General features: G+C 51.5%; 1 protein-coding gene across 9 annotated transcripts; it reads right to left on the reverse strand.

Annotated features, from left to right (window-relative positions):
• CCDC61 (coiled-coil domain containing 61) lies at nt 1-24,022 on the reverse strand. Of its 9 annotated transcripts, none has more exons than XM_009194786.3 (14): nt 23,958-24,022; nt 15,960-16,118; nt 15,595-15,677; nt 12,840-12,997; nt 10,960-11,121; nt 3,428-3,638; nt 3,241-3,323; nt 2,449-2,618; nt 2,279-2,354; nt 1,821-1,960; nt 1,570-1,648; nt 1,341-1,398; nt 486-558; nt 1-345 (listed from the first exon to the last, which is right to left on the reverse strand). In XM_009194786.3, the coding sequence occupies exons 2-14, from the start codon at nt 16,105-16,107 to the stop codon at nt 248-250; spliced, it is 1,539 nt and encodes a 512-aa protein (XP_009193050.3). In that variant the 5' UTR covers nt 16,108-16,118; nt 23,958-24,022; the 3' UTR covers nt 1-247. The 9 variants fall into 9 exon arrangements, with proteins under 9 accessions (XP_009193050.3, XP_009193045.3, XP_031514997.1 ...); XM_009194781.4 differs by lacking the exon at nt 23,958-24,022 and adding an exon at nt 19,078-21,222; XM_031659137.1 differs by lacking the exon at nt 23,958-24,022 and adding an exon at nt 19,078-21,226 and having other exon boundaries at nt 1,821-2,354.
• Nucleotides 24,023-26,543: the final 2,521 nt, after the last annotated feature.

Consider the following 26,543-nt stretch of genomic DNA (forward strand, 5'->3'; position numbering starts at 1 on the left):
TGAGGGGCCCCCAGGGCAAATATGTTTATTTACAAAATGCACACATCCTCCTTCCCAGCATGTACTGCCTGGGGAGAGGGCAGGGTCAGAGCCTCACACACCTGAGACCACAGAGACAGCAGGAGGGGCGGGGCCGGGGTGGGGCCAGGGCAGGGCCTGGGCAGGGCTGGAGGCTACCCTGGCCCCACCCCCCACGCCATACCCAGCAAGTAGGTGGGGAATGGAGGGGCAGTACCCCTTCTCCACATCATGACCGCATATCCAGTCGGTTCATGTACTCCTGCAAGGCCTTCAGGCGTGCGTCTATTTCGGCCATGTCAGCCGCCTGGTGGTCCGAGCTGTACTCTGTGAGAGCAGGTGGGGGTATGGGGGGCTGTGAGGGTCCTGAAGCCCCAGGGAGTTCCTGGGCCCAATATACCACTGCCCCCACTACCATTCCAACGGGTCCTGGGGCTGGGAGAGGGGATGTGGAGTCCCAGGCTCACCTTTGATGGGGACCCAGCCCCCAGAGTTGCCCAGAGATTTCTGATGGTGGCTGCGTTCCACGGGGGTGGACTTCTGGTGATGGGGAAGGTAGGAAAGGGGGTCAGCCACTGTCCCTCTATTCCTGTCCCCCTAAATCCCACTGGAAATCCTGAGCCTAAGGACCTTGGGGAAAAATAAGGCCCAACATCTACTGGGTATTCATTATATGCAAAATAACCTCCTAATGTCCTCACAGAGCCCTCACCTCCCATGTGAGGTGATGCCATTACCATCCCCGGTTAATGGATAAACAAAAACTAAGGTACAGAGAGGCTAAAGAACTGCCTTGAATCATACAGCTGGTAAGAGGAGGAGTCTGGTTTCAAGACCTGACAGTGAGAAGCCAAAGCTCTAAAGAGCATCACATGCCTCCCATTATTCCTTCTCCAATCTAATGCTCTCAAAACATGCTGTTCCCAGGCCAGGTGCGCTGGCCCAGCCTGTAACTCCAGTGCTGTGGGAGGCTAAGGATGGCTTGAGGCCAAGAGTTCCAGACCAGCCTGGGCAACATAAAGAGACAATACTATCCCCTTATCCTGTCTCAACCTCACCCTCCCCCCCAAGAAAAGCCTAGTCCCAGCTACTCCGTAGGCCGAGGTGGGAGGGTCTCTCGAGCTCAGGAGTTAAAGGCTGCTGTGAGCTACAATTGCCCCCACTGCACCCCAGCCTGAAGGACAGAGTAAGAGCCACTCTTACACAAAAAAAGCCCTGTTGCACAGGCATTCAGAGTCGCCTCTGCCCCTGATCCCCAGGAAGGAATCACAGCAAATGAGGACAGCTGTGTTCCAGCGGTTTATGCTACCCCTTCTACTCACCGTATTGGACCCACTCCAGGGCGTTGGGCCGGGAGGCTTCCCACGGCGGCGGTGACCCCTGAGAAAAAGGAGTAACCAAGAACCAGTGGTGCGGAGGCTCCAGTATTCCCACCTCCCCGACCTTTGTGGCGGCCCCCAGGCTCCATCACCCAATTTCCCTGAAAAAGATTGTTTATAGTCTCTCCAGAAACCCTTTTGAGGTGATCCTTTTCCCATGTCCAAGTTTTACCCTCTGGAGAGCGACTCAGAGAAATCCTCCAAATCGCTGCAGGAGCTGGCAGACGAGCAGCGGCTGCGGAAACTATCCACTAGAGGGAGACGGAGGGCGTGAGCTCTGGCCCTCGCTGGCCCCGCCCAGTGCTTCCCAGGCCCTCCCAGCCCGCCCAGCCCCGCCCCGCCCGACCCGCCGGCCCCGCCCAGTGCCTCCCACCCCCGCGCAGTTCCGCCTAGCCCCGCTGCCCCGAGCTCCAGGCGGGTTACCTGAGGAGCTGCGGTTTCGGGAGCGGTTAGGGGCGTCCCCTCGGCCAGTCACGACAGCAGGGGCCCGTGTCTGGCGAGACCAGGAGACTGACGGACCGTCCCCGCTTCCCCCACTGCCTAATCGGTTCCGCTGCTGCTGCCTGGGAAAAAAGAAAGGAGACACTGGCCTGTACGCCCAACTCCTGCGGGCAAGGGTGTCGCTGCGCCCCAAAAGGTCACAGCCACGCCAGTGACCGCCCAAGGTGACGAGCCTAGGCGCGGAAAGCATGCAGAAACACAGACGAGGAGGTGGGACGGACAGAAGGCACAGCAGGCGGAGCAGGCAAAGCAGGCGGGGTATCCGGCGAGAAGCGAGCAGGTGGAAGGAGATGGGGACTGATGGTGGTGTGGAGAGATGAGCGCCCGGGAGCGGGCAAGGGCCAGGGACAGGGGCAGGTGAGGGAGGAAGGGGCACTGACTTCATCTTGATCTCTCTCTGCTTCCTTTCCTTGGCTTTCACAAAGGCCGTGGGGTCGAAGCGGAGCGCGCGACCACCTAGGACCACGTGGGAGAGGAGGCGGCTGGGTCCTGCGACGGGCCTTGGCAGCGCCAGTGCGTCCCCTCCCCACCGCAGGGCAGGGGCACAGACCTGTGGGCGAGGGCGAGGGGCGCGCAGGGCGGCCCCGACCCCGGCTTCCGCGGCCGCTCTCCCGGGATGAGGAGCGCGCGGCGCCGCGGCCTCGCGACGTGGAGCGCTCCCGGTACGATGAGGCCCGGTCCTCCCGCGCCGGGGACGGCTGCACCGGTGGAGTCCGCCTCCTGAGACCACAGGGGCAGCTGTCAGCTTCCCACCCGCCCCGACAAACTCAATCTCGAGACTCCTCCCCGACCGCACCTTCTCCGAACCCTCAGGCCTACCCCATCAGCTCCTAGACGTGCACTCCTGGGCCCACGACCCTCATGATATCCTCCCCCTAGACCACACCCAAACTCCTAAAACACCCCTCTGTCATTTCCCTACATCCTTTCAACACACCCCCTTCACCAGACCCTTCTTTCTGGAGTCTTCCACAACTCCCCGGAAACCCTTCCCAATTTTCCACCACCCATCCCATAAATGCCAGCAGACCTCACCCTGATCCCACCTGCTGCGCCGCACCCTTTCGCACCAGGAGGCCCTAGGGCCCAATCCCTTTCCCAGTCCCTCCTGAACGCCGCCTCAAGCCTGCGCATCTCCGCACAGCCCGGGTCCACCTAACCACCGCATCCGAATCCTGTCTGGCCTCCAGACTGGGTCCGCTAAGCCCCTCCTCCCCTTCAGCCCCGCCCCCTCCACCCTACCTGGCCCCACCCCGCCTCCCTCACGCTCCGCCTCCTCACGTTCCACCCCCTCTCAGGCCCCGCCCATCCGCCCTAGAGCACCGCAGGCCTAGCCTCTCACCCCTTCTTGTACAATGCCAGCTCGCTGGTCAGCGTCTTCAGCCGGGCGCGCAGGCTCCGCTCCGATGCCTTCGCCTCCTCGAGCTGCCGGGAGGGGAGAGGGGCGCGAAGGTCCAGGCTGAGGCCGAGGCCCAGGCTGAGGCCGAGGTCCACGTCTCGCTGGCCGCTCCCGGCCCCCCGCTGCTCACCTCCTTGGCCAGACGGCGACAATCCTGGCCGCGACGGCCGGCCACCCTGTGCCCGAGCCCACGCTCCTGCCGCAGCTCCAGCTCCAACCCGCGCACCAGCCCGCGCAGCGCCTCGGCCTCCTGGCGCGCCGCGCGCCCGGCCAGCGCCTCCTCGCGCGATCGGCCCAGCTGCACCTCCAGCTCCCGCTTCTCGGACGCCAGGCGCGACACCCTGGGGAAGACGGAGAGAGAGCGCTGGAGAGAGAGGCATGGCCCCATTCCCACGACTCCATGGGGGTGGGACGCCTCATCATTTCACCTCTCCGGAAGGGGGAACAGGGCTCCATCACTCTCAACTGCCCCCAAGGGGAGGGGCAGGCTCCTATCATCTCCCCTATCGACGTGTGAGGAGGGATGTGGTCACATCACCCCCATCCACCCCACGAAGAGGACATGACCCCACCACGCACAGGACGCACACACACTCCTCCCCTGGTGCGGGTGAAGGAGTGGGAACACAGCCATGTGAGTTCCAATTCTAAACGATTTCATCAATCTGTCCACACCCTGAAAGCCTAGCACTGCCTCCCTCCTCCTCCCACCTCGACAGGCCGGTCTCCCAGTCACGAAATCCTCTGCAATACAAATTTGATCAGGTAACTACCACGCTCAAAACCCTTCCTTAAGAAAGTATATACACAAGGCTATTATTCATTGCAGCACAATCTGTAATAGCAAAAGAGTAGAAATAGCCAAAATGTACGTCAAAACAGAACTAACTGAATTTCTAATACATCTACTCAACTGAGTCGCACAAAACTATAAAGAGGAAAGTAGAGGATCTCTACGTCCTGTCACCGAGTGACTGCTGTGACACAGTATGGTGCAGACAGTATGTTCAGAATGTCCCTTTTCGTAAAAGAAAGGAGAATTATAAATTACATGTTTATATTTTCAAAATTGTATAATAGAATAAACCAAAATCTATGGGGGAAAAGGATTATTTATGGGGAAGGGGGAAATGAACAGAAATTGGATCTCTCTGGCTGGACAAAGTGGCTCATGCCTGTAATCTCAGCATTTTGGGAGGCCGAGGCAGGTGGATCACTTGAAGCCAGGAGTTCAAGACCAACCTGGCCAACATGACGAAACCCTGTCTCTACTAAAAATACAAAAATTAGCCTGATGTAGTGTCACATGCCTGTGATCCCAGCTACTCAGGAGGTTGAGGAATGAGAATCACTTGAACTCAGAAGGCAGAGTGCGCAGTGAGCTGAGATTGTGCCACTGCCGTCCAGCCTGGGAGACAAAGCAAGACCATATCTCAAAAAAATAAAGTCAGAAGTAAAGATAATTTTTAAAAAAAATTTTTTAAGAAATTGGACCTCTCTGAATGTACCCTCTTTTTCAGTTTTGACTTTGGAACTATAAAAATATTTTATATTAATTAATTAAATTTTAACAAATGCCATCCCAAAAATTTTAAAAGAAACTGGCCCAAACAGACCTGACTCTATATCAAAGTTGGTGGCACATTGGAGAATTATAGGAGGTAACTAAAACACATCATTTGAGCAAGTGGGATATAGCCTAAGGCCAAAAAGAACTATGAGGAAATCTTTTTTTTCTTTTTTGAGAGGGAGTCTTGCTCTGTCACCCAGGCTGGAGTGCAGTGGCACCATCTCAGCTCACTGCAACTTCTGCCTCCCGGGTTCAAGCAATTCTCCTGCCTCAGCCTCCCGAGTAGCTGGGATTACAGGTGCCCACCACCACCCCCAACTAATTTTTGTATTTTTAGTAGAGAAGGGGTTTCACCATGTTGGCCAGAATGGTCTCAAACTCCTGACCTCAGGTGATCCACCTGCCTCAGCCTCCCAGTGTCCTGGGATTACAGGCATGAGCCACTGCACCTGGCCCTGGAAATCGTAAACTTCATTCAAAATTCAATTATTAGTAATTACACTGGTATTGTTCAAGATAAAGCAAATAAATATGTTATTATCCCTAGAAACTAAGATTTTCATCACAAGAAAAGACATATAAGTAGGTCAGGTGTGGTGGTTCACACTTGTAATTCCAGCACTTTGGGAGGCCAAGGCAGACAGATAGCTTGAGCCTAAGAGTTTGACACCTGCCTGGGCAAATCCCCATCTCTACAAAACTTAGCTTGTGGCCAGGCACAGTGGCTCATGCCTGTTATCCCAGCACTTTGGGAGGCCGAGGCAGGCAGATCACCTGAGGTCAGAAGTTCAAGACCAGCCTGGACAATATGGTGGAACCCCCTCTCTACTAAAAATACCAAAAAAAATTAGCCGGGTCTGGTGGCGAGCACCTGTAATCCCAGCTACTCAGGAGGCTGAGGCAGGAGATCGCTTGAACCCAGGAGGCAGAGGGCAGAGGTTGCAGTGAGCTGACATGGTGCCACTGCACTCCAGCTTGGGTGACAGAACAAGACTTCGTCTCCAAAAAAAAAAAAAAAAATTAGCTTGTCATGGTGCCATGTGCCTGTAGTCCCAGCTACTGGGAAGGCTGAGGCAGGAAGGTTGTTTGAACTCAGGAGTCTGAGGTGACAGTGAGCCGTGACTGCAATACTGTACTACTGCACTCCAGCCTGGGTGATAGGGTGAGACTCTCTCTCTTTAAAAAAAAAAAAAAATTAAATTAAATTAAATTAAGTGCAAAAAGAGGGATACAACTAAACTATATTGTTTAGGGATGCGTAGTTTAGCTGGCAAAACCATAAGCAAATCAAATGAGTGAGATTAGGTGCATTTGGGAGCATGGTTAGAGCAAGAGGGTCTCTCCTGGAAAAAGACATGCAGAGGCTAGGGGAAAATGACTACTTTCAATTTTTTTTTTTTTTTCTTTCAGACACAGCCTGCCTGTGTCACACCAGGCTGATCTCAGCTCACTGCAATCTTGAACCTGGGTTCAAGTGATTCTCCCGTCTCAGCCTCCCGCGTAGCTAGGGCTACAGGCATGTGCACTCTACCCAGCTAAATTTTTGTATTTTTAGTAGAGACAGTGTTTCACCATGTTGGCCAGGCTAGTCTCAAACTCCTGACCTCAGGTGATCCGCCCACCTCGGCCTCCCAAAGTGCTGGGATTACAGGCGTGGAACACCGCACCCGGCCTCGATTTCTTAACCTGGGTAGTTGTTACATGTGCGCTGGCTTTATGATAATTTGTGAAACTGTACATTTATATTTTATACTCTTTGGGGCGTATTATATTTCACAATAGGAAAGTTAAGTAGTAAAGTAGTGGGACTCTTGGGCAGGAGGGAGGGGTCCCATCCCAGAGATTCAGGTGTAAATGGTGTGTCTGGAGGAGTCAGGGCCCTTGCCCTGGAACTCCTCACTGCTCACAAATTTTTAAAAACAGAAAAATAGGCGTGGAATCATGCCTGTATAATTCCAAGCACTTTAGGAGGCTGAGACAGGCCCCGGATCACTTGAGGTGGGAGTTGAGAGATCAGCCTGGCAACACTGAGTGAAGCCTCTCTCACCTCAAAAATACAAGAATTAGCGGGTGTGGTGGCGCTTTTATGCCTGTAATTGCTTTACTGGGAGAGAGCTGAGGCAGGAGAATACGCCTGAACCCAGGAGACAGAGGTTGCAGTGAGCCCAGATCACCCACCACTCCCAGCCACCATTTGACAGGCCGAGACTTCAGTCTCAAAAAAAAAAAAAAGTAAGAAGGCGAAGGCTGCAGCGGTGGCTCAAGCTGTAATCCCAGCTGGGAGGCGAGGCGGACAGATCCGCGAGGTCAGGAGATCGAGACCATCCTACAGCTAACCGCAGTGAAACCCGTCTACTACTAAAATACAAAACAGCGGGGAGGTGGCGGCCTGTAGTCCCAACTACCGGGGAGGCTGAGGCAGAGAATGCGTAAACGCCGGAGGCCGGAGCTTGCAATGAGCTGAGATCCGGCCACTGCACTCCAACCTGGGAAACAGAGACTCCCGTCTCAAAAAAAAAAAAAGAAAAACAAACACAAAAAGAAATGGTGAATCTACAGGGCAGCCAGGGCACTGGCATTTTTCAAAGCTCCCGGGCAATTTGAGTGCATATCCGGAATGAACCACTGCACGGGCTGAAAGGCGGAAGAGAACTTTATAAAAGAGGGAGCCAGCTCTCAACAGCTGAAACCATCAGTCTCAACACAACCAAAGGAGGCATCTTGCCAAAACCTACCCGACATGTGATTAAACCTATATACGGTTAGCCACCACTTCACTGCAAGTACAGGGGACAGAGGAGGACATTAAACACACCATGGCGATATAATCAGCAAAATCTATTTTTCATTTTTCCATCTGAGTATGCTTGCTAGGGAAAATTTCAGCAAAATCTAGACTGCAAAACTCTACAGGACAAATAACCTGATTTCTTCCACAAATAAGTAGCATGAAAAGTGGTGAAGGGGATATAAATTAAAAGAGATTTAAGAAATACATCAGCCAAGCTCAGTGGCTCATGCCTGTAATCCCAGCACTTTGGGGGGCCCAGGCAGGTGGATGGCTTGAATTCAGGAGTTCAAGACCAGCCTGGACAACATGGGCAAACCCTGTCTCTATAAAAATATATATATATATATGTGTGTGTGTGTGTGTGTATATATATATGAAAATTAGCTGGGCATGATGGCATGTGCCTGTAGTCCCAGCTACTCAGGAGGCTGAGGTGGGAGAATCACTTGAGCCCAGGAAGTCAAGGATACAGCGAGCCGAGATCATACCACCACACTCCAGCCTGGGCAACAGAGCAAGACTGAAAAAAAAAAAAAGAAAAGAAAGACCTCAACAAACTGCAATGTGCAGCCATATTTAGATACAGGACGAATTCAAACCACTTGCAAAAAAGACACTTGAGAGGTGATCAGAGAAGTGTAAGTGTGAACGCATACGCAATGGGTTTCAGATGACATGATGGAATTTTTGTTAATGTTGTTGGACGTGATGACAGCACTTATATCCTTATATGTTAAAGATACACACTGAAGCTTTTACAGAGGAGATACGAAGACTGGGATTTGCTACAGGGCAGGGGGTGGCAGTACCTCAAACAAGATGGGCAAACGTGGGTAACTGTTGAAGCTGGGGGACAAGTACGTGCAAATTACACTACGGTTTACTTTTGTGGTGCTTGGAATTTTTCCTAATAAATCCTTCTTAAAATCTGTGGTTCCCCACACTCTCCAACAAGGAGCTTTCCTTTCTATTCAGCCCTTACCCACCTGACTTCTCCCCTCCTCGCCTCCTGCCTCCCTCTCCCACAGGCTCCAGCCAGATGCAATTCTCACCTCCCAGAACCTTCTCTCCTTCTTCTCCTGGCAAAAGCCACTCCACTCATCCGGAAAGCCTACCTGCCCCTGACGTTCTCCGCTCTCCCAGCCCTCTGTACCTTTCCATCCTAGCACCAACCCTGGCAGACCTGGCATGTAGAGGAGTGTCCGTTTCCCATGTGGATCCCACCTTTCTGGGGGCAGAGCCTCCACCTGTCTGGTTCACTGCACAGGACCCCAGGCTGCATGGCCGGGCGCACTGCATTCAACTCTATTCCACTTGTTAACAAGCTGGGTGGCCCTGGGCAGTTTCACTTCACATCTCTGAGCCTCAGACCATCTTTTCTCATCTGTGAAGAGGGACGATAATAAGAATGCCAGCCTGTTAGGCTGTAAGAATCTATTCACAGTGCTTAGACCATGTCTAGCATAATAAACATTAACCAGTGTCGGGCAGTGTGCCTGGCACAGCATGAACTCCATAAATGTTGGCTGAATGAAGGAATAAATCTCAGAACCTTTCCAAACTCCCTAATTCCTGGCTGGGAAGAGGAAGAGAAGCCACTGAGCACCGTTGGGATCTCAAGGCTTCTGTGGTTGGTTCCAAAGGGTGGAGGGCGCCACCTTGTGGCCATCTTGGGAAACACACATCCAGAAACACAAACCTAGAAACACACACACACCACCTGAGACAGAGCGTGCGCGCGTACACACACACACACACACACACACACACACACACACACACACAGCCTGAGAGCAGATCCTGAGGATAAATTCTGGCCTCCCCAATGAGGCCTTCCTCGGCCCAGCAGTACACAGGCGAGCTCCTCCGAAGACCGGCGGGGTTCCCCAGCCCCGTGAGCTCCCATAAGGACTGGTCCTCCCAGTCGGCACTTAGAGCTCTGTCCTGGGCTTGCAGCCACAAACAGTACAAACAGCTGGGAAAACAACAGAGGCTCGGCGCTGGCTGCCTGGATCTCAGGTCCAGCCTAGCCATATTACCCACTATGTGACCTGCACCAAGGTCCCTAACTTCTCTGGGCCTCCGTCAAACGGTGATAATAGCAGTGCCTACCTTATAGGGCGGCTGTGAGGATAAAATGAATTCAATCATAAAGCACAGAGCAGCCCTGGCATACAGTTAAATGTTCAATAATCATTAATTACTGGTGTTATTATTACTAAAAATATTATTAGTCCACAATGAGCCAGGCCTCTCCACGGTAGCGATCAAGCCCCAGATTCATCTCCCCAACAGAACCGAGCACATGACAGGCATGAATATATAGGCCAAAAGCCTTTGCTTCTTTCACTTCATTCATTCCCTTGTTCTCACCGCATTCCCATCTAGCACAAGGACTTTGCCCAGGCTGTTCCCTCTGCCTACACCACTTCCCCAGCCCCTGTGCCTGACCCACCCCACACCCCAGTGGAGTCCTGTGACAGCCTCGCATGGCACAGGCTCCCTGTCCTGCCCCAGGCATCTCCATCTGTAATGATATACTCAGGTGGTTATATACTTAGCACCCATCTCCCCCAGGGCTGGGCACCACGTGAGTGGCAGGGACGGGGCTAGCACAGAAGGGGCACCCTGTGAAGGTGGATTCACCTACATAGAGCTCGACCTCCCCGCACCCTTGCACATGCTGCTCCCTCTGCCAAGAACACCCTTCCCATTCCAGGCAGGGTCAGGTCCCCACCCACTCTGAGCCTTCACTGTCTGCAAACACATCTATCTGCCTCCCTCCCTGGACTGGCAGTCCCAGGAGGGCAGTGCCAAGATAGTCTTGGTCACCGCTATGTCCCCAGCACCACCCAGCCCAAAGGTACAGAAGAGGGGCTCAGAGGCCACGCGCAGGGGCTCATGCCTGTAGTCCCAGCACTTTGGGAGGCCAACGCGGGCAGATCACCTGAGGCCAAGAGTTTGAGGCCAGCCTGACCAACAGGGCAAAACCCCTTCTCTACTAAAAATACAAAAATTAGCCGGACATGGTGGCACGTGCCTGTAATCCCAGCTATTTGGGAGGCTGAGGAAGGAGAATGGCTTGAACCCAGGAGGAGGAAGCTGCAGTGAGCCAAGATCGCACCACGGCACTCCAGTCTGGGCGACAGAGTAAGACTCTGTCGCAAAAAAAAATGAATAAATACATGGTGGGCAAAGGACAGTCATCCTCCCCACAGGGCCAAGCATGGGCCCTGCAGTGCATGATGGGAGGGCTCCAGGGCTCCCACCCGCCCCAGCTGCCCACCCCTCCGAGACTCACTGCTCCCGCAGGCGCCAGATCTCACTCTCCCGGGTGTCCCGAGTGTTCTGGCCATCCAGCCCTTGCAGGCGGCCCAGTTCCTCCTTCAGTGACCGGATGATGCCCTGCAGAACCACAGGGTCTGGCTTGCCCTGGTACGGGAGGGGCAGCGGGTAGTGAATCCTGAGGAGGGGGGATTAGAACCGTGGCATCTCAGAGGCCAAGAATGCACCTGAGGGTAAACACCAGCCTCTAAGAGCCACAGAATGCGAAAACACACAGTTCCAAAAACTGCACCATCCTAGGGGCTTATGAGCACATCCTCAAGGCCCCTTCCTTGTTCCAGTCACCACCTCTGAAAGTCTCTTATATAACAATTTGGAAACCACTGGGATTGGCAGCCCTGGTGTAGTCTGGGGGAACTTCCTTGTCGCATACTGCTGATGAAGGGAACGCTGGTATCATGTTACTTGCAGCCAAACACAATCCTAATTCAGATGCCACAGTGGGGGATTCTGGTTGGCCTGGCCTGGGTGACCCCGGTTTGGCTGGGGAAAGGTGGGCCATTGTGATTAACAGCCTCATGAGATGCTATTCACAGAGGATTGGTAACTTCCCACTAAGAAATCCAGTGGTTACCAACACATGGGGCAGACACGGTCACCCAGCTACACAACTGCCATTCCCAACTTCCTTGCTGCCTCCCCCTATAAAGGCTAGAAAGCCAGATATTCATTTTCCCAGCATCCCTTGCATGTGACCACTTCTGGCCACATATTACAGGAAATCTGTTGGGAGTCTTCTGGGAACACGTTTCTTTTCCTGATGAAAACAGCAGATGCAATTAATAAACTCAGCCCTGTCCCTCTTCTTCCTGCCTTGATATAGATGCAATGACTGGGGGATCCAGCAGCTATTTTGTGGCCATGAAGAGATAAAGATGAAGTCAAAAGGCCAAGCCGGGCGCGGTGGCTCATGCCTGTAATCCCAGTGCTTTTGAGAGGCTGAGGCGGGAAGATCACTTAAGACCAGGAGTTCGAGATCAGCCTGGGCAACATGACGAAACCCCATCTCTACTAAAAATACAAAAATTGGCCGGGCGTGGTGGCTCATGCCTGTAATCCCAGCACTTTGGGAGGCCGAGGCGGGTGGATCACGAGGTCAGAAGATTGAGACCATCCTGGATAACATGGTGAAACCCTGTCTCTACTAAAAGTACAAAAATTTAGCTGGGCGTGGTGGCGGGTGCCTGTAGTCCCAGCTACTCGGGAGGCTGAGGCAGGAGAATGGCGTGAACCCGGGAGGCGGAGCTTGCAGTGAGCCGAGATCGCACCACTGCACTCCAGCCTGGGCGACAGAGCGAGACTCCGTCTCGGGGGGAAAAAAAAAAAAAAAAAAATTAGCCAGGCGTGGTTGTGGGCTCCTATAGTCCCAGCTACTCTGGAGGCTGAGGCACAAGAATTGCTTGAACCTGGGAGGTAGACGTTGCAGTGAGCCGAGATCGCACCACTGCACTCCAGCCTGGGTGACCCAGTGAGACACCGTCTCAAAAAAAAAAAAAAAAAAAAAAAAAAAAAAAAAAGCCAACACATTAACAATGGTAAAGGGGAAAAAAAAAAAGAAAGAGCTTGAGTCCCTAGTGAACTGTTGCACAGGTGGCAGCCAACCTACCTAGACATCTTGTTATGTGATGCATTGTTTGTTTAGGATACTGGTGATGGTTATTCTGCTACTTGTAGCCAAACACAATACTAAATGATACAAATCCCAACAGGTGAGATTCCCAAGGCAAGGCTTAACCAATGTCACCTTGCCTGGGTGCCAGGACTTCCTAAGATCCACCCACACGCTCTCCCACCCCGCCTACCAGCCTGGCCCTGGAGCCAGTCCCTTCTCCCCACCTGTCAAACTCCACAGAGTAGATGAGGATCAGGTAGCGCTTGGAGTTGAGCTGGGCCGATCTGGGGGCCAAGGAGCCTGGGCGGCCCCCCATCTTGCGGTTCCGCAGGGACTCCAGGTCTGTGTAGGTCAGCAGGTCCAGGGTGACTGACTCACTACTCTGTCAGGAGAGGAGAGGAGGAGCTGCCACGGCACCCGCCACCACCACACTGAGGGCACCTAGCACACACCTGGGCCACAGCCCTTCCTGTTCTCTAGGCGGGCTAGAATTTCCTACGCGAAGGCTGGTGATCAACATGGCCCCGTCCCAGGACAGACACAAGGACTTCATCAAAGGGAGAAACCAGAAAGAACCTAAATGCTCAACCACAGAGAACAGCTTAGACCTGTGACTCTCCGAGTGCTGTCTCCAGATCCCTGGGGGGGGGGTCCCCAAGACCCTTTCGGGGATGTCCACTGAGGTCAAAGCTACTTTCATAATAATACAAAGATGTCATTTGTCTTTAGCACTGTGTTGACATGTGTGCAAATGGTACAAAAGCAATGGTGGGAAAAACTGCTGGTGCCTTAGCAGAAACCAAGCTCCTGGCACCGAATGACACTGGAGGTTACTGTATCTCCCCAGTCTCAGCGGGGGGCTGGGCAAGAGAAATAAACAAACAAGTAAATAAGCAAATCAACCATAAAACACAGGAAATGAAACATCGGAATGTTCTCGATGAAGCAGTAAAAATTATTAATTTTATTGAATCCAGCTCCTAGAGGACACATCTCTTTATTATATTGTGCAAGAAAATGGGAAGTACACATCAAGTACTTCTGTGCACGCCAAAGTATGACGTTGGTCTCAGGAAAAAGCGATTCTGCATCTGAGTTTTGAGCTAAATTAGCCGTTTTTCATGGAACACTATTTTTACTTGAAAAAAAAAAAAACGACTGACAGACAAAACTATGGTTATTTAGACTTGGGCTATCTGGCAGACATTTTCTCAAAAATGAACAAAGTGAGCCTGTCACTTCAAGAGAAACAGCTAACAGAATGTCTTGCCAATAACAAAATTCAAGCTTTCCACTTAAAATTAGAATTTTGGAAAACCTGTACCTTCCACTGGGTGTTTGATAGCTTCTTGGTGTTCACAGACTTTCCTGGGGAGATTGGTGAGGATGTTAACAAATGTGACTTCTGGATACTATATAAGGCAATGTGTCAACATTTGAAAAATCTGCGCAACTTAGTGAACCAAGATTTTCCAAATGACCAATGCATGATGTTACAAAGTCATCCACAGGTAAAAAAAGATCCATGCAAAATGCAAGATAAGTCAGTGGAATTTAAGGTAACAATACAAGAAGTTCACTGATGAGGATGCAGATTCCACACTGCAACTAACCTTCAAGAAACTATCGCTTGTCCAGGCCAGGCACAGTGGCAACCTTCAAGAAACTATTGCTTGTCCAGGCCAGGCGTGGTGGCTCACACCTGTAATCCCAGCACTTTGGGAGGTCGAGGCAGGTGGATCACGCGAGGCCAGGAATTCAAGACCAGCCTGGCCAAGATGGCAAAACCCCGTCTCTACTAAAAATACAAAATTAGCCGGGCATGATGGCACATGCCTGTAATTCCAGCTACTCGGGAGGCTGAAGGACAAGAATTGCTTGAACCCGGGAGGCAGAGGTTGCAATGAGCCACTATCGTGCCACTGCACTCAAGCCTGGGCGACAGAAACGGTGTCTCAAAAAAATAAATAAATAAATACAAAAATTAGCCGGGCATGGTGGGCACACCTATAGTCCCAGCTACTTGGGAGGCTGAGGCATGAGAATCACTTGAACCCAGGAGGCGGAGGTTGTAGTGAGCTAAGACTGTGCCACTGAGCCTGGGCAACCGAGAAAAACTCTGCCTCAAAAAAAAAAAAAAGAAAAAGAAAGAAAGAAAAAAGATATCTAAATACCACTCAACCCTGTCACTCTGAGTTCTAACCTTCTTTTTTTCCCCCGATTATTACTTTTAGGCTGGGCACTGTGGTTCATGCCTGTAATTGCAACACTTTGGGAGGCCAAGGTGGGTGGATCACCTGATGTCAGGAGTTCCAGACCAGCCTAGTCAACATGGTGAAACCCCATCTCTACTAAAAACACAATAAATTAGCCAGGCATGGTGGCGTGCACCTGTAATTCCAGCTACTCAGGAGGCTGAGGCAGGAGAATCGCTTGAACCTGGGAGGCGGAGGTTGCAGTGAGCTGAGATCCCACCACTGCACTCCAGCCTGGGCAACAAGAGCGAGACTCCATCTCAAAAAAACAAATAAACAAACAAACAAAAACAAGCAGGTTGCAGAATATCTTGGAAAATAGATAAACTATATATAATTACAGGTCTGCAAATACATACACATACACACACACACGCACACACACACACACATACATACACACATGTATTTGGAAACAAATAGAGACATGGAGAAATGGCTGGAGTGATTTTCACCAAAATATTAACAGAAGCGAGTATTAGGGATGGAGTGATTTTTACTTTCTTCTTTGTATTTCTCTGTGACCTGAATTTTCTACATGAGAATAACTATCATTAAATTCAAAATGAACCATTTACATTTGGCAAAAGAAGAAAACGATTGCCCTCTTCCCACGATGAAGGAAGAGGTAGAGGGTCTGACACACATCAGTTGGGCATCAACCCCCCAGGAACCTGGAAGACAGAACCCCCCCCCCACCCGCACCCGCCACCCCGGGCCCTACCTGAGTGAGGGCTGACTCCAGCATATGACAGAAGATGTTGAATTGTTTGAAGTTCCCTGTCTTGTGAGTCAAATCTTCAATGACTGGGTGGGGAGAAAAGTCTCTCCTGAGGTCTGACGGCTTGCCCAGCCCCAGGGCAAGGCATCTAAGCTCTCCAACTCTACCCAACTCGTGTCTCTGGCTTGAGCACCAAGACCTACATCCCTCCCCACACTGGAGAGCTTCTGGAGCTAAATTCTGCTCTCTGGTGGGTTTTATAACCACATAGAAGAGGCGGGTGAGCAGGATTCAGGGTGGCCTCATCTTCTGGGAGAAGCTGATCCCAGGAGAGGAAAAGTGAGCCCACCCCAGGCAGGCACACTCACAGCCAGCATCGAACTCGCCCCGCCACTGGTCAGCCGTCATCCGGTCCTCCACCTCCAGCTCCAGCACCTGCCCAGAAACCATCACCCGCACAGCATGCTCCACACCCCGGAAGACGTAGTCCACCTGCAGGCCGGCCGGCTGGTCCATGGTCAAGGTTGCTGGAGAAGGGGATGAGAGAGAAATCCAGAGGAGCTGAGAGCCCAGGCTCACGAGTTGGAAGGCCAGGCCTCATATCCTGGCTCCATCATTTACCAGCTGTGGCATCCTGGGAAAGCGAATTCACCTCTCTGTGCCTCAGTTTCCTCATCTGGAAAATGAGTATAACAATGGCACCAACCTCGTGGACTTATTGTGAGGATTACACTGGGCAATATGTATAAAAGCTCTTGGTACTGAGACCTGCAGGCTGCTGTGTCCAATACATGCTGGATACTAGAAATACATGATTGCCAAGCCAGGCGCGGTGGCTGACAGCTGGTATCCCAGCACTTTGGGAGGCTGAGGCAGGAGGATCGCTTGAGCTCAAGAGTTCAAGACCAGCCTGGGCAATGTGGTGAAACCCCATCTCTACTAAAAATACAAAAAAATTGCCAAGTGTGGTGGTGTGTGCCTGTGGTCTCAGCTACTTGGGAGGCTGGAGGCAGAGGTTGCAGTGAGCTGTGATCTTGCCACTGCACTCCAGTCTGGGTGACAGAGTGAGACCCCAACTCAGTTAAGAAAGGAAAGAAAAGAAATAAAAGAAATACATGATTGCCAACAAAAGAATCATGATTAATATTAGCATTACTTTATTAAGTCTTATAATCATTATATATTTATTATTCATTCACTCATTCATTCAGCAAACATTGCGGAGAAAAGTCAAGCTGGAAAGAGGGATGGGAGGGTATTGGAGTAGGATGAGCCAAGCTTTTAAAAGGGGGTCAGAGCAGGCCAGGTGCAGTGGCTCACACCTGTAATCCCAGTACTTTGGGAGGCTGAGGAGGGTGGATCATGAGGTCAGGAGTTCCAGACCAGCCTGGTCAACAATGATGAAACCCGATCTCTACTAAAATACAAAAATAGCCAGGTGTGGTGCCCCATGCCTGTAATCCCCTCTCCAGAGGCTGAGGCAGGAGAATCGGCAAAGCCAGAATTTGGGAGGTTACAGTGAGCGAGATGTTGCTGCACTCCAGCCCACGAGGAATACAAGAAGACTCCATCTCAAAAAAGTAAAATAAAATAAAGTTTAATATCAGAAAATATAATATTGTGAGGCAAAAAAAGATGATCCCTGAAACTCCAGGTAAGGGATTTTTACCCTTTTTAGAGTCCTTGAGCCTTTGAGAATCTAATGAAATTTCTGAGCCTTCCGCAGATAAATGAATAGTCCCACAACCTTTTGCAAGTTCATTTCAGGGGCTCCCAAATTACCACCCGCCAGGCCCATCCATAGATCTCTTTTCTCAGAGGCCCAAGGGCAATGGCCTGGGCCCTAGACATCCTGACAGACACCTCTCTCTAGATCACAGCTCTTAACTTCATTTGGGAGAAGAGCGCTTTGGAAGGGCTGATGAATTCGAGGACCCCCTTCCCCTGGAAAATTCACACTCTGGCAATTGTGCTTTCATTCTCTGGTGGTTCATAAGTCCAGGTTAATAATTTCTATCTCGGCCGGGTGCGGTGGCTCCCAGCACTTTTGAGAGGCCAAGGCGGGCATATCATTTGAGGTCAGGAGCTTGAGACCGGCCTCGCCAACATGGTGAAACCTCGTCTCCACTAAAAATACAAAAATTAGCTGGGCGTGGTGGCAGGCACCTGTAATCCCAGCTGCTCGGGAGGCTGAGACGGGAGAATCGCTTGAACCCATGAGGCGGAGGTTGCTGCACGCCGTCGTGCCCTTGCACTCCAGCCTGGGTGACAGAGCAAGATTCTGTCTCAGAAAAAAAATAAATAAATAAAAAATAATAATCTCAATCTCGCCGCAAACAAATTGCTGCACGTTTCAACATATCCCACATCCCCTGATCCCAACGCAGTGAGTGGCAGAGCTGGCCCCGCCCCACTGGGTGTCCTAAACCCCGCCCATCAACCCGACCCCCTACGGCTCCCAGAACCAATCAGCGGAGACGCCGCCGGGTTACCAAGGCGTAGGAGGCACCCACGCAACTGAACACCTGAGGAGCCGCACAGCATCACCGCCCCCACTTGTGGTCCCCAACTCCCGGGAGGAGACCGCACAGAGGAAGGGGGCGCGCCACACCGCATCCCCGCCGCCAACTCCCCTTTCCCCACTGCCCGGCAGAAACCCCCCATATCCACCCCGCGAAGACCAGCCCCTTTCGGCATCCCACGGCCTTATCCTTAGCCCCCACCCCGCCCTCATCCCAGACATCGAGCCCCCGAATACTCTGCCTAAACTCAATTCCCCTTGCACACTTACACCTCTCTCACCTCCACAAACTTCACCGGCTGCCCGGCCCCATCCCCTCCTCTAGGCATATCCTAAGCGCTCCGTAACTGCTGATGGAATAAATCCCACACCCGTGCCCGCTCCACACGGCCTCCTTGACCCCAGCTGCCCGTCACTTGTCCCCCAGATGGCCACGGAATTCTGGGCTCCCTCTCCCCTCTTCTCTGCAGAACCTCCCACTCCACATATTCCAGCCCAACCCTCATGCTACATTCCCCAGAAACCAGCCCCCTCTCTCCCGTCCAAAGCCCCTTCATTCCATTCTGCTCTCCCAGATTTGGGGGCAGGGAGGCAGCCGCACTCTCCTCCCTACACCAGCCAACCACGGTCTCCTAGGGCTCCCGCATATTGAACTTCAATGCACCCCGTTATTCCACCTGCATTCTTCCCGCATATTTGCTCAAGGTTCTGCTCCACACACCCCACTTTCAGCCTGTATTCCATCACCTCCATATTTCACCTGGATTCTGTTCCCTCTCAAATTGCTTGTAACCCCACCCCCCACCCCCACTCCACCCACACACACATTTTCCACTTCTCTTCCCTTTGGAGAGCCCTCTCTGAACAACCCCTCCTCCCCACGGACCCCACCACCACCGCCACTTCTAGGATTCCCCGGACCCTGAGCCCTCTCTCCCCTCCCACCGCTGACCCTGTCCCTCTACCTGCATCCTCCATCCTTGCTTCGGAATGACCCGTGGCTCATCCTGGTGGCTGATTTCATTCCAGTCCTGAGCCTCTCCCAGCTAGCTCCTCTTCTCAGCCTCTGCCTCCTTCCTGACCTCACGCATCCCAGCGGTGCCTTCGAGGCCCCGCCCTCACCAACCCATGACGTCACCACCCCATCCCTGCGAGCACTGTGCGGCTGCCCCCCAGGCCCCATCCTGGCCCACACACCTGACCCAGTTCTCGGGCCTCATGACATCACGGCGCCGGCACACTTAAACTGAGTGTTTCAGCCCCCAGTTCTCTCCCTCTCATCATTCACTAGGATGACCCCTTTCCTCTCCAGTGTTACATCACCACCCCTGGCTCCACCTTCCAAATGGCTCTCCCCGGATAGCTCACAGATTTCACAGCTCTTACCCCGGGGCCGGAGCTGAAAACTCTCCACGCTGCGCTCACCAAAGACAAATTTACATCACTACCTCCCATACCAGACATGGGCAAATCACTGCCCTTGGCAGCCCCCACCTGATAGCTGTTTCCCCACACACTGCAGCTCCCCACCACCACCAACACATATTCCAGCCCAGCCATACCCTAGCTGGGCTCTCCCCTGCAGCAGACCTCCGCCCCACATTCACACACGTGGCCTGGCCTGGATGACCCCCTTCCCGATCCCATTCTGACCTCACCTCCCCACCACGTGGGTGAATTGAGGCTGGATAGAACTCCCCCTTCACTGCCCCAGAATACAGACCAAAGCCTTCTACATTGTCCCCATGGAATGTAGAGACAGAAAAGCCCTCTGGGGAACCAAGCAATGAAATCTCTACAGCGTACACTGCGGCACCCCAGTTCCCCCTGGGGCATCCAGACTCCCTCTTCCTCTGTCTCTCAAAGGCGTTTTGCCTTAGATAAGAACCATGCACACTTAATAACCCAATGAATGACTCACCCTAAATTCTGCTCTCTGCTGGGTATTATGACCATCCCCATTATACAGGGGATAAAACTGAGGCTTGTCTAGGATCCCACAAAGAAGGACAGAAACATTCGTCCTCCTTCCCCTTACCCAGCTGCCCTTCCCTGACCACCTCCTGTTTCCTCCCAGAACTAACCCAAATGCGGCCTCACACCTTAAGCATAGCACATGCTGCACACTGGGTACTTCTGCGTTCAGATTCCAGCTGCCTTTATCCTTCGTGTGTCCTTGGGCAAAGCACTTGCCCTCTCTGGGTCTTCCCCCACCAGTAAAGTGGGATAATAAGAGCTCCTACCTTACAGGGTTGCTGTGGAATTAAACTATTTAATGTATATAAGGTGCTTCAAACAGTGTCTGGCACTCCCTGTTACCATCTGTGTGATCTGTTGATTATGTGACAGACCAGGAGCCCGTGAGGGGCAGAGCCATTTTAATCCATCTTGTATCTTCAGGGACTGCTTGTGAATTTAATGGGAGATGCCAGGAAATGGGGTTCTAGGCACTGGGGATACAGCCAAGGTTTTCTCCCCTCAGCTCATTCCCTGTCCTCCTCCAGGTCTCAGCTCCAATCCCCTCTCCTGCACTGCAGGAAGCCCTCCCTGACTCCCAGGCTGGGCCAGGAGGTGTCTCAATCACCACGGTGGCCCCAGCAAACTCCGAACCAGCTAACAGTGTTTCCCACGGTGATGGCCAGGGAACATAATCCTTACCACAAGTGCTTCTGAAAATGCAGCTTCCTAGGTCGGGTCCCAACCATACACAAGCAGAAACCCTGGGGGTGGGCCCAGGAATCTGCATTTCCTCCCACTTCCTTCAGACACTAAAGGTTCCTTCTGCCCTTGGGTGCCACAATCTGTCCAGTTTATTCCCCCACCTCTGACCCCACCACCCTACACAGGACCCTCCTAGTTCAGCAACCCCGCCCCATATCACCCTCAGCAAGGATGGTGAGGATGGTACAGGAGAAGCAACACTTTTTAAACACCATGTGCTCTTCCAGGTGCCAGGTTCCATATTCACATGGAGTCAGACACACTAGTGGGGAGGTCCAAAAAGCCCAGTGGATATAAACCAACAATAATTGATGTGAGGGCCAGGCGCGGTGGCTCATGCTGTAATCTCAACACTTTGGGAGGCTGAGAAGGGCAGATCACTTGAGGTCAGGAGTTTGAAACCAGTCTGACCAAGATAGTGAAACGGCATCTTTACTAAAATTACAAAAAATAGCCAGGCGTGGTGGTGTACACCTGTAGTTCCAGCTACTTGGGAGGCTGAAACAGGAGAATCACTCAAACCTGGGAGGTGTAGGTTGAGTGAGCTGAGATGGTGCCACTGCACTCCAGCCTGGGTGACAGAGGGAGACTCCATCTCAAAAAATAATAATAAGCTGGGCGCGGTGGCTCACGCCTGCAATGCCAGCACTTTGGGAGGCCGAGACGGGCGGATCACGAGGTCAGGAGATCAAGACCATCCTGGCTAACACGGTGAAACCCCGTCTCTACTAAAAATACAAAACATTAGCCGGGCATGGTGGCAGGTGCCTGTCGTCCCAGCTACTCAGGAGGGTGAGGCAGGAGAATGGTGTGAACCTGGGAGGCAGAGCTTGCAGTGAGCTGAGATCACACCACTGCACTCCAGCCTGGGTGACAGAGAGAGACTCCATCTCAAAAAAAAAAAAAAAAGTAATAATAATAATAATAATAATAATAGGCCCGGTGCTGTGGCTCACGCCTGTAATCCCAGCACTTTAGGAGGCTGAGCTGGGCGGATCAACTGAGGTCAGGAGTTCGAGACCACCCTGGCCAACGTGGCAAAACCCCATCTCTACTAAAAATGTAAAAATGAGCTGGGCATGGTGGCATACACCTGTAATCCCAGCCAGTTGGGAGGCTGAGGCAGGAGAATCACTTGAACCCAGGAAGTGGAGGCTACCGTGAGCTGAGACTGCGCCACTGCACTCGAGGCTGGGTGACCAAGCAAGAGTCTGTCTCAAAAATAATACTAATAATAATATATGTCAGGTAGTTGTGTTATGAACAAAAATAAAACCAAGTGAGGGGCCACACGGTGACAGGAGTTATTTTAGCTTGAGTAGTCAGCAAATGCCTGGCTGTGAAGCTGACATCTGAACGGAGACCTGAAAGAGGCGTGGGAGAAGCCACGCAGACACCTGAGAAGACCTGATTCAGAAGGAGAGGACAGCGAGTACAAAGGCCCTGAGGTGGCAGTGCGTTCGGGGACAGCAAGTACAAAGGCCCTAAGGTGGCAGTGCGTTCGGGGACAGCGAGTACAAAGGCCCTGAGGTGGCAATGTGTTCGTTATGTTCAAAGGACAGCAAGGAGGCCAGGGTGGCTGCAGCAGAGTGAGCCAGGGGACTGAGAGAGGTGATGGGAGTTGAGGGGAGGGAGGAGGAGGAAACCAATAGGTCGGGGCCTCGTGGATATGGTGAAGACTTCTGCAGTGTAAGGTGGGAGCCAGGACAGGATTGGAAAGGAGGAGCAACCTGACCTGACTTCTGTTCTACTAAGATCCCCCTAACAGTGAGAGGCAGGGAGCCCACCTGGAAGGCCACTGCAACAGACCAGATAAGAGCAGGGGACAACTTAGGCCAGAGTGGTAGCAAAGGAGCTGGTGAGGCGTGGTTGGATTCTGCATGTGTTTTGAAAACAGAGCTAATGCGATCTGCTAGACTATATATAAGTGAGACAAAAGGGAGGAATGAAGAACACTCCAAGCTAGGCGGGCACCATGGCTCACACCTGTAATCCCAACACTGCGGGAGGCTGAGGCAAGTGGATCGCCTGAGGTCAGGAGTTCGAGACCAGCCTGGCCAACTTAGTGAAACCCCTTCTCTACTAAAAATACAAACAATTGGCAGGCGCCTGTAATTCCCTTGAACCTGGGAGGCGGAGGTTGCAGTGAGCCGAGATAGCGCCATTGCACTCCAGCCTGGGCAACAAGAGCAAAACTCTGTCTCAAAACAAAGAGAACACTCCAAGCTTCTTGATCTTAGTACCTGGCAGGATGAATGTGCCATCAACTGGGTTTGGAGGTTGAAAGGAAGAAACCTCAAGTTTGGTTTGAGACAAGTTTATGTCTGAAAGTCAAATGAACTTCCAAATAGAGAAGAGTCGGCCACGATATGAGTCTGGAGTTCAGGGCAGAGATCCAAGCTGGAAATACACAGCTGGGAGTTCTCATTAGATAAAGAGGGTGAAGCTAGCCAATGGTATAGAAAGAGATGAGGTCATTCTACCGATGATGAAGCTGAGGCACAGAAGGGTTAAACAACTCGCCCAAAGCCGGCAGAGCCAGGATTCAAATTCGGGATTCAACCCGACGCCACAGCCCACACTCTTAACCATCAGTAGAGTAAGTTTAAGAGTTAATTCACCTAAAACACTTGGCAGGTGCACAGCATGTAGTAAACGCCACAGGCATAATAGGGCTTCATATCTCTTTAAAGTACATCCTTATCCCTGGAGGTCTCCTTCCCTCCCTTCCTCAATATTGCTTCTTCCCACGACTTTCACCCAAATCAAAGCTTGTAAATCACAGTGCGCTGTAATGACCCCCTGCCTTAAAACCTCCTACTAAATCGCCACGCTGCATTTCAAGGGCATCTGTATATTCTACCATCTGCTGTCTCCTGCTTTACAACTTTCCCCATTGAAGACCCTCCTGCGATATACAGATCACCCCCAACTCACACGCTGCGCTCAGTCTCACAACACCTCAATCAAGCACCTACCCTTGTTAAAGGGCACCCTCCCTCCTGATTCCGACAAGGCCGGGTCAGCTGCCCACCGCAGGCCACTCTCCCCAGAGAGAACCCCCTCCCCTCCCCCCAAGACCTCCACCACGGCCCGCGCACCCGCCACTCCGGCTGCCTCTCACCTTCTCCACTGGCAACCCTCCTCGCGAGCGGTTCAACTGACGAAGCTCCAGCCCCGCCCCAGGATCCTGCGTTCTCGCTTCTGATTGGTCACGGCTTACAAGCAGCCAAGTTTCCATTAGCCAAAAGAGACACCCGTCACTCTGTCCCGCCCCAGAGGAGAACCCGCCCTCCAAAGCTTCCAATTGGCTAACTTGGAAGAGGAGTTCCGAACCATTTTGAGGGAAGCACCTACCGTCGGGCTCTTCTCTAATCACTACTGGTTAATAATGCTGCCAGTCATACAAAAGGGTTGTTCCCCAGAGTGGAAGGGAAAGAATCCCGGAAGCAGCCGCTTGGCTCCGCTTATTACCCGCTAAGGGAGGGTAGGCCGCGCCCACGTGGTGGGGAGGGCCTGGAAGGGAGAGCCGGGTGTGCACGCGCCTGGGGAGATAGTGGCCGCGGCTCCGGAAACTGGGGAGTGGTCTCAGCATAAAGACAGGTTGAGATTTGTCATCGCTCGGTGCATTCCAAACCTGCACTAAGCATTTTGCAGGCCTTGGCTTTTTTAAACTTTATAATTAGCCCTGCAGAGTTGTTATGATTTCCATTTTACCACTAAGAAAACTGTCTCAGAGGGGTACAGCCACTAGCCCGGGATCACTCGGCTTTTGAACGACCCATATTTTAAACCAATCAGTCATGAACTGGAAGGATCCAGCTAAAGGAACTGAGCGCGGGGATGGGGGAGGAGAGCCCTCTTTAAGAAAGGAAAACAAAGTTTAAAGAAAAAAAAAAAATACTGTATGATATGAAAGTTTACTTAGAATATGAAATAATAACAAATTACATATTTAAAAGAGCCAAATACCACAAACATTGCAAAATCCCAAAGGATAACGTAATGTTTTTATTAATTTTCTGCCTGACACAACTATGTGACGTTTCCTACTTTTTCAGCTGCATGTTTCACAATATCCTTGTCTACAAAAAGAAAAGTAAGTTATCTTTCCTCTAGCGTGGTTGATGGAACTTTTTAAAAATTCATTATAATTTAGAACAAGTTTCAGCTTCACAAATCAGTATTGGTGATGTTATCTAAATCTTTTGCAAATCTAAAAAAACTTTTGACCTGGCGCGGTGGCTCACGCCTGTTATCCCAGCACTTTGGGATTTGCCGCGGCAGGTGAATCACGAGGTCAGGAGTTCAAGACCAGCCTGACCAACATGGTGAAACCCTGTCTCTACTAAAAATACAAAAAAATTAGGTGGGTGCAGTGGCAAACGCCTGTAATCCCAGCTACTCAGGAGACTGAGGCAGGAGAATCGCTTGAACTCGGGAGGCGGAGGTTGCAGTAAGCCAAGATCGTGCCACTGCACGCCAGCCTGGGCAACAGAGTGAGATGCCATCTCAAAAAAAAAAAGAAAAGAAAAGAAAAAGGAAAACTTTCATAAAGTTTCGTTCATATATTAACTATGTTTTGGAAAATGTTTCCACAGACTAACTTCTGCCTCAATCCTTTCAATTTTTTGTTTGTTGGTTTGTTGGTTGGTTTGTTGGTTTGTTTAGACAGGGTCTCACTTCATCGCCAGGCTGGAGAGCTGTGGGATGTTCATGGCTTACTGCAGCCTTGAACTCCTGAGCTGAAGTGATCCTCCTGCCTTACCCTCCCAGGTAGCTGGTACTACAGGCACACGCCATCAAGTCTGGCTAATTTTTTTTTTAATTTGTTTTTAGTAGAAATGGGGTTTCACTATGTTGCCCAGGTTGGTCTCGAACTCTTGAGCTCAAGCAATCCTCCCACCTCAGCCTCCCAAAATGCTGGGATTACAGGTGTGAGCCACCACGCACGCTTCCTTTCAATTCTTGACACTTCTGTTACACAGATGCTTCTGGAATGAGCAGCTAAAAGACACATTTATGCCATTAGTAGGCTGTGGCCTCCCATCTAGTGAGTTAGTACCTTACACAATGGAAGCATTCCGGGAAGCCATTTCTACACCGTGACAACTAATCAGGTGGTTTAAGTACCCAAGAAGTATCTATGACCCACATAAAAATATCCCTCTAAGCCCAATCTTAATGTATTCTCACTTCACCTTCCCCTCAGCTAAATCCCATAAATGCCTGCACTCCAGCCTGAGTGACAGAGCAAGACTCTGTCTCTAAGAAAATAATTAATAAATAAATAACATTTTTTTAAAAAAAAGGAACATGGATTAGAATCTCAAGGCTTTCCCTTACCGGCTGTGAGACCTCCCACAAGTCATGCCTCTTCTGGAAACTTCACTTTCTTCATCTGTAAGTGGAGTTCAATTCATTCCTTAACTTATTTCTTCACTCACTTGTCAGGCCATTTATTGGGCACCTGCTATGTTCCAGGCACTTTTCTGGGTGCTGGAGTAGAAACATCTGGTAACAAACAGGAAAAGATCATACCCTAGTGAAAGGAAGGCAGACAACAGCATATAGTAAAGAAATAGGCTGGGCGCGGTGGCTCACACCTGTAATCCCAACACTTTGGGAGGTCGAGGCAGGCGGATCAGCTGATGTCAGGAGTTCAAGACCAGCCTGGCCAACATGGCAAAACCCCATCTCTACTAAAACT

This window comes from Papio anubis, chromosome 20 (assembly GCF_008728515.1).
Source record: "Papio anubis isolate 15944 chromosome 20, Panubis1.0, whole genome shotgun sequence".
Classification (NCBI taxonomy): domain Eukaryota; kingdom Metazoa; phylum Chordata; class Mammalia; order Primates; family Cercopithecidae; genus Papio; species Papio anubis.